This window comes from Macadamia integrifolia, chromosome 12 (assembly GCF_013358625.1).
Source record: "Macadamia integrifolia cultivar HAES 741 chromosome 12, SCU_Mint_v3, whole genome shotgun sequence".
NCBI lineage: Eukaryota > Viridiplantae > Streptophyta > Magnoliopsida > Proteales > Proteaceae > Macadamia > Macadamia integrifolia.
In genome coordinates, this window is record NC_056568.1 from 15,964,763 (window position 1) to 15,979,668 (window position 14,906).

At 38.0% G+C, this 14,906-nt stretch overlaps 2 protein-coding genes across 3 annotated transcripts; one reads left to right on the forward strand and one right to left on the reverse strand.

Moving 5' to 3' along the window:
- LOC122094704 (pentatricopeptide repeat-containing protein At2g27610) lies at window positions 1-3,605 on the forward strand. Its single transcript, XM_042665303.1, has one exon. It carries the CDS (start codon window positions 503-505, stop codon window positions 3,113-3,115), a length of 2,613 nt encoding a protein of 870 aa, XP_042521237.1. The 5' UTR covers window positions 1-502; the 3' UTR covers window positions 3,116-3,605.
- An 89-nt stretch (window positions 3,606-3,694) lies between these two features.
- LOC122094705 (uridine nucleosidase 1-like) lies at window positions 3,695-8,709 on the reverse strand. Of its 2 annotated transcripts, XM_042665304.1 has the most exons (10): window positions 8,439-8,709; window positions 8,279-8,361; window positions 7,718-7,833; window positions 7,516-7,575; window positions 6,815-6,997; window positions 6,587-6,691; window positions 4,606-4,702; window positions 4,398-4,505; window positions 4,164-4,299; window positions 3,695-4,084 (listed from the first exon to the last, which is right to left on the reverse strand). In XM_042665304.1, exons 2-10 carry the CDS (start codon window positions 8,346-8,348, stop codon window positions 3,976-3,978), a joined length of 984 nt encoding a protein of 327 aa, XP_042521238.1. In that variant the 5' UTR covers window positions 8,349-8,361; window positions 8,439-8,709; the 3' UTR covers window positions 3,695-3,975. The 2 variants fall into 2 exon arrangements, with proteins under 2 accessions (XP_042521238.1, XP_042521239.1); XM_042665305.1 differs by having other exon boundaries at window positions 8,279-8,709.
- Window positions 8,710-14,906: the final 6,197 nt, after the last annotated feature.

Genomic DNA, 14,906 nt, shown 5'->3' on the forward strand with positions numbered 1-14,906 from the left:
TGGGCTTCCACCAAAAAAACATAGTACTTCCCTGGGCATGCCTTTACGCCCCAAAACAATAATAGCAAAATTCTTTGGTGTCTTCCAGTCATTTGGGCTTGAATAAAGCCGTGGACTTTTTCTTTAATAGAGAAAGTGAGCCTTCAACCACATTACTCATTCCCTCATTATAGCCAAAATGAGCCTAATGGATGAGCAGAATGTTTTGTGACTTTCAGTAGTTCATGATTGATATGACAGTCCTATAAGTGAAGAGAATATGCCAATATCGGACGAAAGGGATTTTCCTCAACTGGGAAAGCATTTGGCAGTCCTCGTGTACATGAAAGATTCCAACGCCTCCCCTGAGAAATGAGAATGGAAGCACTCCAGGCTCCACTCTGCGGTCTACAGCTTCCCTTTCAGACTTTTCATAAAATAAAAAAAAAGCTTCCCTTTCAGACTTTCAGCGCTTACCAGTCACCACTACAGGTTAGAAGGACGACGCGACGCAATAGACAACATGATTCTAACTCTAAGACCCTTTTTGAAACTGAAAGAAATCCAAATCGGGCAGACTCTCAAAACCCTCCCACAACTCTCTATTTCATTACACTCTCACCCCTTTCTTTACGGATACTCGGCCGTGGCATTGGATCCGGAGATTCAAGCACTACAACTGTTCGACAAAATTCCGCACAGAGACCTGTCTGAGTGGAATAACTTGCTCTTCCACTACTCTCGCAATAATCTCAATCGAGAAGCTCTGAATCTCTTCTTGGAGATTCGTCGATCACAAGTGCCTGTTGATGCCTCTACTCTCTCCTCTATTCTTAAGGTCTGTAGCTCCTTGTTGGATCGAATGCTGGGCAAACAGATACACTCTCACTGCATCAAATCCGGTTTCGAAGCTGATATTAGCGTTGGTACTTCTCTTGTCGACATGTACATGAAAATCAATGCGGTTGGGGATGGAAAGGAAGTATTTGATAATATGCCAGAGAGAAATGTGGTGTCTTGGACTTCATTGCTTGCAGGTTATACACTCAATGGGATGGTTGACTGCGTTCTGGAACTCTTCCTTCAGATGCAAATTGAGGGAATTAAACCCAACCCTTTCACCTTTGCAAGTGTTCTTGCTGCTTCGGCCGCTCACTCTATGGTGGATGGAATTCGAGTTCATGGGCAGGTTATAAAACTTGGTTTTGTGTCTACCACATATGTGTGCAACTCCTTGATTAATATGTACTTGAAGTCGGGACTAATCAGAGATGCTAGAGTGGTGTTTGCAGGAGTGGAAAACAAGGATGCAGTTTCTTGGAACTCCATGATTGCTGGACTTGTATTGAATGGTTTTGAAATGGAAGCTCTAGAACTCTTCCACCAGATGAGACTTGCAGGTGTTAAGCTGACCCAGTCCGTATTTGCATCAGTTACTAAATTATGCTCTAACCTTAAGGAGCTGCCCTTTACAAAACAGGTGCATTGCCAGGTCCTGAAGAATGGATACGGATTTGATAACAGCATTGGAACGGGAGTTATGGTAGCATATGCTAAGTGTGGTGAAATGAATGATGCTTCTGTTCTGTTCTTTATGATGAATGGTTTGCAGAATGTGGTCTCATGGACAGCTATCATTTCTGGGTGCTTGCAAAATGGTGGAATAGATCAAGCTGTTGATCTATTTTGTGAGATGAGCAGGGAAGGTGTCAGGCCAAACCACTTCACGTACTCAACCATCCTTACCGCTTCACCCACTATTTCACCATTCCAAATCCATGCTCAAATTATCAAAACTAATTATGAGAACTCACCTTCAGTTGGTACTGCTCTACTGGATGCTTATGTTACGATTGGATATACCCAGGAAGCTGCAATTATTTTTGAACAAATCAATGAGAAAGACATTGTAGCCTGGTCTGCTATGCTGGCGGGATATGCCCAGGTTGGAGATTCTGAAGGAGCCATTAAACTTTTCTGTGAGATGCGCAAAGAGGGTTTTCGGCCAAATGAATTCACTTTCTCTAGTGTTATTAATGTGTGTGCACGTCCTACAGCTGCAGTAGAGCAGGGGAAACAACTTCATGGGAGTTTAATCAAGTTTGGTTTGGAAAATTCCATATGTGTAAGCAGTGCCCTAGTTACTATGTATGCAAAGAGAGGGAGTATAGAAAGCGCTCACGGAATTTTCAGGAATCAAGAGAAGAGAGATTTAGTTGCATGGAATTCAATGATCTCAGGCTATGCACAGCATGGTTGTGGGAAGAAGGCACTTGAGATTTTTGAGGAAATGGAGAGCCAAGGCTTAGAATTGGATGGCATTACATTCATTGGTGTCATCTTGGCCTGTACTCATGCAGGTCTTGTGGATGAAGGTGAAAAATACTTTGCTTCAATGATCAAAGATAATCATATCAATCCAACAATGGAGCACTATGCATGCATGGTTGATCTCTATAGTCGAGCTGGAAAGTTAAAAGAAGCCATGGACCTCATAACAGAGATGCCATTTCCAGCAGGTGCAACTGTGTGGCGAACATTATTGGGAGCTTGCAGGGTTTATCGTAATCTAGAGTTGGGGAAGCTCGCAGCAGAAAACCTCATATCTCTTGAGCCACAAGATTCAGCTGCTTATGTTTTGTTGTCAAATATGTATGCAGTAGCTGGAAGATGGGATGAGAGAGCCAAGGTGAGGAAGCTAATGGATGAAAGAAATGTGAAAAAAGAGGCTGGGTACAGCTGGATTGAAGTAAAGAACCAGATTCATTCATTCATGGCATCTGATCAATCACATCCCTTATCAAATCGCATATATGCAAAACTTGAAGAACTAAATGCACGATTAAAGGATGCTGGATACTGCCCAGATACAAGTTTTGTCCTTCAGGATGTAGAGGAGGAGCATAAAGAAGCTATTCTATCTCAACATAGTGAAAGGCTGGCCATTGCACTTGGATTAATCATCACCTCTCCAGGTGTCCCTCTTCAAATTGTTAAGAACTTAAGGGTATGTGGTGACTGTCACACTGTTATTAAGTTGATTTCAGTTACTGAGGGAAGAGATATTGTTGTACGGGATTCAAACCGTTTCCACCACTTCAAGGGTGGCTCTTGCTCATGCGGGGATTATTGGTGAAATGTCAATTAAATAGTTGCAAATTGGTTGCCCATTTCAAGCATTCGAAGAAGCGTGATCAATCCTAGTAAACACCCCCCAAAACAAAAAAAAAGTTAATGATCAATCCAACAGGACAATTAACATGCAAAGGATAGACAGCTTTTGGAGGTCTCTGCAGACTCACAATGCGATGAAGAGTGTAGCACAAAATGACTTGCATATGCAATACATTAATCCATGTCCCATGTAAAGAATCACCAAACAACTTTTTGAATGTTTGGTGACTTGTTATAGAAAACTGCAGTTCTAAACCAAATGTTATTTATTCACATATAGAATAATTGGTTTAAACTTTTTTGGTATTGATGTAAGGGAAGGGACTCTGATTAGAACCATCGTAGTCCTGAAGTTACCTTTTTTGTCCTGTAAATGCTGGCTTATGTCTCATTTTAATCTTGCTTGATAACAATTTCAAGCAACAAATGAAATAAACAGAAGTGCATGGCCATCGCAGTTGTATCCCTTACTAGTTTGACATTTCAAATCTGTTTAATCAATTTTGTTCTTCATTACTTGAAGATAACCGAAATACTGAACTGACAGATAAAAATCTTCTTCACTAAAACTTTAAAATAACATGTGCACCTTTACATCTAGAATAGAATCATTCTTCCAGCATGAATTGTGGGGGCATGGATGCACCATGAACCCGTATAAAATCATTGTTTCATGAATGGAGGTATGTGATCTTAATACATGAAACCCACATCCAAGATTTATGACCAATAAAAGAAGAGGAAATGGAATATTGTTGAAATGGCACATGGTAGACAAAGCAACCTTGTCTTTCCCCCAGTCTTATGTGCATGATATAGCTTTCAAGGTTTCATGAGCAATTCCTTTATATACATAACAACTCCCTCCACATCAACCGTCCATGCAACTGAAACAGGGGCATAGCCTGACCAAACGTTGTTCGAGTTCCATCTGCAGCAAAATATATCAACATCCTTAAGTCAAACTATCCAATTCCATAGAGTATGTCAATACGACTTTCTGAACGTACTTTTTAAGTCCTTGGTCCATCAATGTATGTCCAACGCATAAACCCTGTGTTTCAACCCTAACAACGCCCTTCTTGTAAGTAAAAAGATGCGGACGGACAAGTGCAACAAAACTCACAGGATCATGGGGAAAAATGCCTGAATCAAGAGACACAAATGAGATATTCTGATGAGGTATCATGATATTTCTGACTCAAAAGCGTTATTTGATCATCAAGCTTATGAAGGAAATTTACCATAAACGCCATCAGATTTCACATGCCAATCTATGTAAAATTTGCATAATTCACCTAAGAACTGGGCATGTCTCCCTTTGGAATCCCTTAATTCAGAGATGTCTTCATCTGAAACCATCAGATGGGGTTCAATATGATGTCTCACATGACAACTAGCTAGATAACAAAAAGAATACTCCTAAAGAGGGAAATAAATGAGTGGTTCAACCTGTTAATTTGACTTGGGTAGTAATATTTATGCCAACAACAACAATATTTGCCCCTGAGGTAAAAACAATATCAGCTGCTTCTGGATCCCCATAGATCTGGAAGTCAAAAATAGAATATCATCTTTATCATCACTAAGTTGCTGTAAGCAATCAATGGCTTAACAATCATCTGTTATTACTTATTAGTGCAGGAACATAATGCATCACCGAAAGGAGGTGAGCAATCGAGTATCCTAGTCATTGATGTTACTTAGAAAGCTCTCCTATGGCATAAAAAGAAAAAATTATTTGTAGATTTAACTGAACTTAAGACTGAAGGAGAGATAAAAAACGACTCCCATAGAAAAAGAAACTAGAACTAGAGTTCCAAAGTAGAAATAATGTGCAAAGATAGAAGGTGTATAAGTACTCGCCACCCCCCCGTCCCTTGGGGGACCAGGGTGGGTGGCTGGGGAGAGGGGAATATATGCTTACACTTGCCCCTCCCAGATCCTACAATAGTGGGGTCCTCGCGAATTGGGTTGCTCTTCAGACATTCTTTGGTTGTGGAATACTGCATACTTTCTTCCCCAAGTATAACAGCTTTTCTTCAGACACTCTTTTTATTTTTGTGATACATGGGAATACTCCACAACACTATTTCTATGTGAATGGGCTCACTAGATCAATTAAAACAAGAAGCCACCAAAGCAAGATAATTTACAGCAATTATGTAAAAACTAATAATATTAATATAAATAAAAACGGGTGAATTCTATTAGTACGATCCGTGTTGAAAACCCTTCTCAACATTGCCCAAATATCTGCCACATGGCACATCATATGGTAACCAAATTTTGTGGACAGGTAAACCTCAAGATCCCCCACACAAATGTCAAAATTCAGCCAAGACGGTGTTTGCCAAGTGGAAAAATGAAGCTTTGAAAACTCCAAGGCCATGGGAGAGTCCATATTAGCGGAACATAAATGCAGATGCTCGGATAAGCAAATGGTTAATCTAGAACAATTTGAGTATGAAATTCAACAAATGGTTAATCCAGAACAATTCCTCTATAACCAGCAGTCAGAATAGCCACATCATACATCCACATGGCACAATGAGTGTGGGTCATGTTGAGAAGCCGTGTAAATGAGTTTTCCCTTAAAAGAAACAGCAACCATGAATTTGTTGAGAGCACACTCCTGGTTTGAGATGAGAACCGGAGGGGAATGATAGCTTGAAGAAGTTGCTGATACTCTGACTGAGGATCATAAGGAGCAAGTCTTGCCTTATGAGATTAAATGGAAAAGATAGGTCAGCAGGTTCCTTGGGGGAGGAATTCATTTACTAGCTTACTTATGCAATACTCAGTAGAGAACCACAATGGCAATCAGACATGTCTAATTGAGGAACATTGTGTGACGGGAGACGGCCATTATTCATTGACTTCTTCTGATAGAGAATAACCAACAAGGATAGCTTTAGAATAAGAACCTGCAGACCCTCAGCACCCATGCTAAAGGCCTAAACTTGGCAATAATCTTCTAGGAGATGTCACCCTAGACTTTAGCGGAGACTCAAGGAGCCCAGATAGCAAAGTGGATGAGCAGGTAACAAAAAATCGGTTGAACATATGGTCACATAGCATCTATACTTATCCATAGCTTATCCAAGTCAAACAAATTATTACCAGAAATAAAGGGGGACGGCATTTCTTTGTACCTTCCAACCAGTTCAGAAATCAAAGACAGGTAGTTTTTAACAGGAACTGGATAGAAAGATGGATCTATTCATAGTAAAATTGATAGATAATTCATATACATGCAACCCTCAATTTGATGTACTTCTCAAAGAACACCAAATGGGGTGGCTACTGCAGTCATATCAGTAATTTCTTCCAACAAATTTATGAAACAGGTAACACCAAATGGGGTGGCTAATGCAGTCATACCAGTAATTTCTTTGAACAAATTCATGAAACAGGTCGACTAAGTACTTACATTTGCTTCAGCTGCAGGATTGACATTTCCCATTGCAAAGAAAGCACCACCAAGTACGACCAGTCTCTTGACCTTGCTTGCAAAAGATGAATCCTTTCTAATCGCCTGATTGAGACCAGAGAAGGTCAATATAATGCCCATCCGCATTGGGAAAACATATAGTAGTTACAGCAGAGAAACGAAAAATTGATTTATTCTGGTAACTAGGAAATTGAGAATAACACTTACCAAAGCTAAATTTGTCAGTGGTCCCAGTGCAAGTATGGATACTTCACCAGGATATTCAAGGACCTTATCAACTAAAAATTCAGAAGCACTCTTCTCAATTTTCTTTTCTTTTGGGGGTGGACAATATACATTTCCCAAACCATCAGAGCCATGAACAAAGTCAGCGACACGTGGCTTTCCACCCTGTTTCAAGAATGCAGCATTGTGAACAAGAAATCACTTTCTAGCATGAATCAAAATTCAACAAATGAAGCCAGCAGAATTACATAAATTGGGCAACATTTCAAGGTAGTAGAAACAAATTTTCTCATCAAATCTATATGCAGAGGTTAGGGTCCATCATAAAAAAGGATACTAGAATTGTTACAAGACAATATTGGGGGTGTTTTAATGTTCACATACATAATAAGAACTTGCATATTGCAATGAAGCTCAACTAGGTGAAAAGGGCATTTCATGAACATGATTGTGACTCAGAAAGAAGCATACTTAAATAGAAATAAATAAATAAATCCATATGGGTGAGACACATAAACTTCAAGACATTCCTCATGATAATTATATCAAAGAATTAGTATCACAAAAGAATTAAGAAAGGTCCAAGAGGGGGAAAAAAAAAATCAGCAAATACAGAACAAGTTTGGTAAGAGTAACATTTTACATGTAGATGGTTCATATAGTGATAAACAGTTGAAATTTACCTTCAGAGGTTCAGAGCTGCCTTCTGCCACAGGGATTTCAGGATGCCCTGCGATCTCACACTATCCTTTTACACATTAAAAGTCGTAATATAATCATAAAAATGTCCCTAAAACATTGCAAAGGGGGGATAACTGGGAAGTTGCAGAGAAACAAATGTATCAATAAAACAAGAGAGAATCTATTGCAGTGAACCACACATACCAGAAGCAAAGCATTGCGGGTAGCGCCTTCAGTACTAACATTACCAAATATAGTAGTCAAACCTAAGATCTCCACCTCTGGTGTTTGAAATGCCATCAAGATAGCCATGCTATCATCTGTAAACCAAAGACAGCTCGCTAGGAATTAACATGTTTGAACATGTGTAAAATCAAAACACACACAGACACAAACACTTGATATGCTAAAGAGATCTAAGGATTTCGTTCAATGTAAAGACCCAAAGTTAACTCTCCAATAGACAGGATCAGAGTATATGATCAAGCAGGTCAAAAATGCCTGAAACCGAACAGTTATCTTCCTATAAATTTTGAAACTAATCCAAGAGGAAGAGCAGAGGCATAACAAGGAACTCCCTGGGTCCTGAATTTGTAAGAACTGGGAATTAAATCTACAGGAATTGTTCGAAAAGGAATGAAATCAATCAAAAGAAACGACACGGCCAACGTGCATTGAACTAAAATCCCCACCAAAATTCACCATTAAAAGAAAAACAAGCAAATAAAAAGAGATCCTAAATGAAGAGATGGGGAGAGAACTTACCGATGCCAGGATCAGTATCGATAATGATCTTCTCGGGTATTTCATGAGAATTCGATATCACGGACTCCATCTTTTAACTTTCTCTGATCAAGAAAAATTGATGATCAGGAAAAGGAAGAAGATCAACGAAAAGGCCAAAGATTTCCCTTCCCTTCCTTACTTTATGTGTGTGGCTGGGTTCTGGTTCTGGTTCTTCTTCTTCTTCTTCTTCTTCTTCTTCGTCGTTGTAACTTACCATACGTGAAGTAGTGAGTAGACGGAGACTATAATAACTGGTTGGGTTTTTCCTAGTGTTTGGTAGGTAGACGACGGCTATGACACCTCCTCTCCTCGATTAATTAATGAACACGAATCAATCGGGTTTGGATTCTCTGTGATGGAATAAGGCGTTTGACACATCCAATGTTCAAAAATGTCTTACGACTGCGATCATCTTGGAGACTTGGACTCCACTTTTATGTATTTCTAGCCATTGACTCCATTTTTATGTGTTTCTAGCCATTGAGTGCGCCATCTTATTGCGCTACAGTGGAATTCCATCCTTACCTGTCTTTACTATTTTTTTTTTTTGTAAAAGTATCTGTCTGACTAGACTACACATAATTATTCAAAATATGAAATTAAGAAAATTAGGACTCACACCATTCACCACCGCCAACTAATCTAATCTAATCTACTACTCTCCATAGAAACTAGAAAGGGACTCGAGAGAAACATGTATCATCTGATCACTTAAATCAATAGATGCTTATTATTTTGCTAATATAATTATGAAAAAAAAAATCATTCTTCAGATTTATAATGTGCCTATCTTAATTTTTAATTATTTTCTTTGTTTTGGCCACTTTTGCAATGCCAATTGGCAAGGGCCGGTGGGATCTAGATCCTCTGTTATTCTTGGATCTGTTATTCTAGGTGCAGAAGAGACACGTGGTTAAGGATAGGTGGATGGTGCAAATTAAGTGAGAGAAAGTTGTACCATTAAAACCGGTCTTAATGAAGAAACCGACTCTAATTCAATACAAACCCGGTTTGGTTCTCTAAACCTAAAAGGATTCAAACAAGCAACATGTCTCTTTCCCTCTTAAACATCTTCTCCATGCTTTCTTCTCTCCCAAAAATGCTCTTCAACCTTCTGTTAATCTTGAATCTGAGTCTCTCTGTTACAAAAACAACCGCCTGAAGCTTGGGGAAGACAATTTCAGTCCTCGATTTGCCTAGATTCTTTAATCTAGGGTTCCATTCCTCTGTTCTTGTTTCCTGAAGATCTAGATTTGAACAGATGATTCCAGCCATCATTTGGCAATTTGGTTTGCGATTCTTCAAGGTAGTACAAATCGAGGGCTGAAATCGTCTTCCCCAAGCTTTGGGCATTTGCTTTTGAAATAGAGAAACTCAGATCCAAGATCAACAGAAGGAAGTCGCAGGTTGAAGAGTAACAACGTTTTTAATAGAAGTTTTCTTCTCAGAGGAGCATTGAGTTTTCTTCTTCCTTGTGAATGAGTTGTTTCCTATTGCTTCAACTCACTCTGGTCACCTTAGGATGCATCAACCTTCGGTAAAGAAAATTTAATAGAAGAGGAATAAGGCTAGGATAGAGACGGAATTAATCTTTCCCATTGAGATGTAAGGGCAATGAAGTGTATGGATCATGGTGAATACAGAACTAATAGAGAGGAGTTATGGTAATCAACCCTTAATTAGTTTTGGGTCTGGAGGAAGGTGTTGAAACCCCACATAATTGCTCCATATAAATTGTAAAAGCCCTGCATAATTGCTCTTAGGTTTGGTGGAAGTTGTTGAAATATAAGAGTCTTGTTGGATGTCCATCATATTGTGGGAAATGACTTTTTAATTAACTAGTCTATGGCTTGATAAATGGCACCCTCAAGGAGTTCTTCTCATACATTTGGAGACCAAATTAGATATGATGCAGGTGTTACTGATGTGGCCACGGTTTGCCTCATCCTTATCCTATAAAATAGGTCAAAGATATCATAACGCGATGGAGAGGAAAAATAAGGGTGGGCAATTCCACGATTGCAAAAGGAGTCATTCTCTCTAAAGGCTCTTGGACTCTCTTGACTCCTATAATAATAGGGGTCTATGAGTTAAAAAAGAGAACTACAAAAAATTGAATGCAATCATCAATGGAGCCCTTATCTTTAAGAAATTTCTTTTTTCTTTGCAAGATCAAACACTAGTATCAAAGCATTGGTTTACCGGTTGCCCCTGTAATTTTTTATTTATTTATTTATTTTTATCTAAGATCAGAATCTGATTTGTTAGTTCAACTTATCTCGCTTTGTTCACATTTGCTTTCAAAATTCTCTCGGCCATCTACGTCTTTGCGACTGTAGGAGTCCTTACGCTCTTAGGAACCATTGTTTTGCCAACTCTCAATATCAAGAGCACCTCCTCTTGCTCAAAATGAAATTAGATAATTGCATGTTGAATCACGTTCACCTCCACCTTAAGCACACAATTTTTTTCTCGACTTGGGATTACACATGTCGCTATCGCTACACTTTTTGATTTCACATTACTGCTGCAATTGCTTTTTATCACTGCACTTCGCCTTGGTTCAAGAATCTAATCATTCTTAAAGGACCACTTCCCTTTTTTATTGGAAGTTGTCTCTGCTCTTGGCTACTACTGCAAAATTTTTTTAGGAACATAAAATCATTAAACAAAGACTATGTGTCTGTTACTTCACAACAAAATGATATGGCTGAAAAACGAAATAGAACACTACTTAATGTAGTACGTTGCATATTATCACATTTAAGGAATTCCGGGGAGAAGCCATTCTCAAAGCAAATTATATCTTTTGTATTAATTCCCACTAAATCTATTGAGACTACTCCCGATGACCTGTGGATACACTTAAAAATATAAGGAAGTGGGGATCAATAGCCTATGTATTAATATCTAAGTCATATAAAAGCAAATTGGATATTAGAATGATCAGATGTAACCTGAAGGTCAAAATGATATAGGTTCGATCACCCTGAAAATAGGGTAATTGAGAGTTGTGATGCAGATTTAGAGAAACTAGAAGAGGAACCATAACAGGAGGATATAGAACCCCTACATATCATTAATGATGACTATGGTATTGACCCTTAAGTGGAACTAGGAATTTTTTATTGAGAAATCAAAGTCCCTAAAGATTAAGTTAATCATCAAGGACAGGACCCAGAACTTAGGGTAAGTGGGAGTAAATTAACAAGAGCACCCATAACCTATTTATATGACTACTACCTTATCTATGTAAACCATCTAATCATATAGTTGAAACAAATGTGGAAGAAGTTATCGATCCTGACCTACAAAGAAGCAACAAAATCACAAGAATCAGGTAAATGATTAAATGTCATGCAAGAGAAAATTGATTCTATCACAAACAATCAAGTATGAAAATTTTGTGACCTATCAAAAGGTGAAAATTCCACAAGTTGCAAATAGATACTTAAGAAAAATTATAAAGTATATGGGTCTGTTGATAAATTCAAGGCTCAGTTAGTTTCAAAAAGATATACACAAAAGAGTGGAACAAACTAGAAATGTATTCACCAATAGTAAAATGTATCTCTATTAAATTGATATTGACACTTGCTACACATTTGGATTAGAATTGTTTCGGATGGATGTGAAACTGTCTTTCTTAATGGTGAGTCGGAGGAAACCATATACATGCAACAATATGAAGATTTTCATATAATTGGACAGGAAGGTAAAGTATACAACAACAATAACAACAACAATCATAACCTTATCCCAACTAAATGGGGTTGGCTACATGGATCCGATATGTATACTAGAAAATAAAGAAACATAAAAGAGAGATTAAAAAGAAGAATTATGGGGATAAGAGAAGAAGGTAAAGCAGTATAAAAAACATCATGGAACCATCCCCTATAGGGGTCGGCAACACAGGTCCTTATTGTCCATGAAACTTTATCCAAAGTTATACTAGTTTCGAGCCCTATTTGTTGTATATCTTTTCAGACTTCTTTAATAGTCATCTTTGGCTTACCCCTACCTTTTCTAGCTCTCTCCAAATAAATCTGGTCACTCTTCCTTACTGGGCCTCCATAGGTCTCTATTGGATATGGTCATACCACCTCAATCGACTCTCACAGAATTTGTCTTAGATTGGTGTAACCCCCAAATCATTTCTAATACGATCATTTATTACCGTATCTCTTTTGGTCTTACCGCACAAACCTTTCAACATTCTTATCTCCGCTACACTCAGTTTATTCAAAGTACTCATCTTGATTGTCTAACACTCCGCTCCATATGTTATAGCTAGTCGTATAACTGTCTTGTAAAATTTTCGCTTGATTTTAATAAGCATTCTTTTGTCATATAACACTCCCAATGCACCTCACCATTTCATCCGCCCCACTTTAATCCTGTGGGCAACATCATCCTTTATATCCCCCTCTTTGTCAATGATAGACCCTAGCTATTTAAACAGTCTCTCTGGGATAGTTCATATTCCCCAAATTTCACAAGTCCTTCCCCTCCTCTAGATTGACTGAAAGGGCACATCATATATTCTATCTTCATTCTGCTTATCCTAAAACCTCTTGATCTCCATAACTCCAGTTTAGAAATTAATCTCATCCATAGTTTTATCTATCAGCATAATAAAAATAAATAAAAATAAGAAAAAGAGCAATCCAGTGCAGGAGGCTCCCGCAATTGCAGGGTCTAGGAGGGCCAAGTATGTAGCCTTATCCCCTGCTTCGCAGAAGAGGTTGTTTCCAAGTTTTGAACCTGTGACCAACATGTTGCAATAGTGCAACTTAACCGTTGTGCCACAAGCTCGCCCACTTCCTCAGCAAATAACACAATAACATCTATTAGCACAATATCATTAGCAATATCATCTATTAGCACAATATCATCAGCAAATAGCATACACCACGAAATCGAGTCTTGGATGTGCCTGGTTAGATCCATAATGAGTGCAATCAAATAAGGACTTAGAGTAGATCCTTGGTGTAACCCAATTGTGATTGAAAATTCATTGTATTACCCTTCTATCGTTTTGACATTTGTCACTACTCCCTCATAAATGTCCTTAATTATATCTACATAGTTAATCATACCCCTTCTCTTCTCTAGGACATGCCAAATTAGCTCTCTTGGTATTTTATCATAACCTTTCTCTTGGTTAATAAAGACTATACGAAGATAAAGTATGTAGACTTAAAAAGCCTTTGTACAGATTGAAACAATCCTCACATTAGAGTTAAGATTCATGGCAAATAAGTTAGATAACCATGTACATAATTTGAAGAGTGGGAGTAGTTTTACTATTTTTTTTTATCATATATTGATAACATATTGTTGACTAAAAATGACTTCCTTACCAAAAAAAAAAAACTAAAAAATGACTTGGATATGATAAAAGATCCAAGTACAAACTCAACAATAAATTTGAAATGAAAGATATGGGGAAAGCATCTTATATTCTAGGAATTAAAATCTTTAGAGATCGAACACAACGTAGGTTGTGCTTGAGCCAAAAATACTTGAACTCTATATTAAAAATATTCATAATGCAGAATTGCAATCCCTCATCAACTCCAATTGTATAAGTAAAAATTTTATAAGAAATTCAATGTTCTTATGAAGGACAAGAAAAGTTGTGCTTTATGCTTAGGAAGTAAATAGTTTGATGTATGCTATGTTTTGCACACAACCAAATTTGGTCGATCCAATTGGTATGGTAAATAGATACTAAAGTAATCTTGGCTCTACCCATCGGGAATTGGTGAAAAAAATCATGAAGTACATCAAAGGGACAAAACACTTAAATTATGCTTCCAATAGGAAAAGCTTGAGGTAATTGGATACTCTGGTACTAACTTTGGAGGTGACAGATGACTGTAAGTCCACCTCTGGTCATATGTTTATATATAGAGTGTGGCAGTTTTTTGGGGTAACAAAAAACAAGGTGTGTTGCTAAGCACACACAAGAAGCTAAGTAAATTGCTTGTAGTATGCCAACTACTCATACAGTCTGGATAAGACGGTTTTAATGAAAATTGAGCTAGATTTGGAAATTGACTGAGGAAAATATACTAGGATAATCAAGCAGCAATAACCTTAATACACAATAGTGCAAATAGCTCAAAGGGAAGGTGGGTGCCTAACACCTTCCCATACTTGTAACCTGACACGGACCCGAATCTTTAGAACATAACAAATATGAAGTTAAATTTGGGGCTTCAAACCTTTCACAAGAATCCAAACCCCTACTCGAGCTCGACCCTTGATCGGAATTGGTCTCACCAACAAGGTTCTAGGCCCTAAGCCTAGGTGGTGACTCCAAACAACATATTTTTCCCATCCCCTTTCATATCATTTAGAAGACAAAGGACATTAAAGAATCCCCAGTAAACGTTGGAGGAACAAGAGTACGAAAAAATAAATAAGAAACATGCCATCCGAAAAGTAGAGAGAGGGATCGAAATCCGGGTATGAGATAAATATTTTCATCATCTCTCCATAAGGGTGAGAGGATCTTAGAAACCCACAAAGATTTTCTGATCTTTAAGCTAAAAGTGGTGACTGCACCAGTGACAGCAAAAAACTTTCAAATTGGATG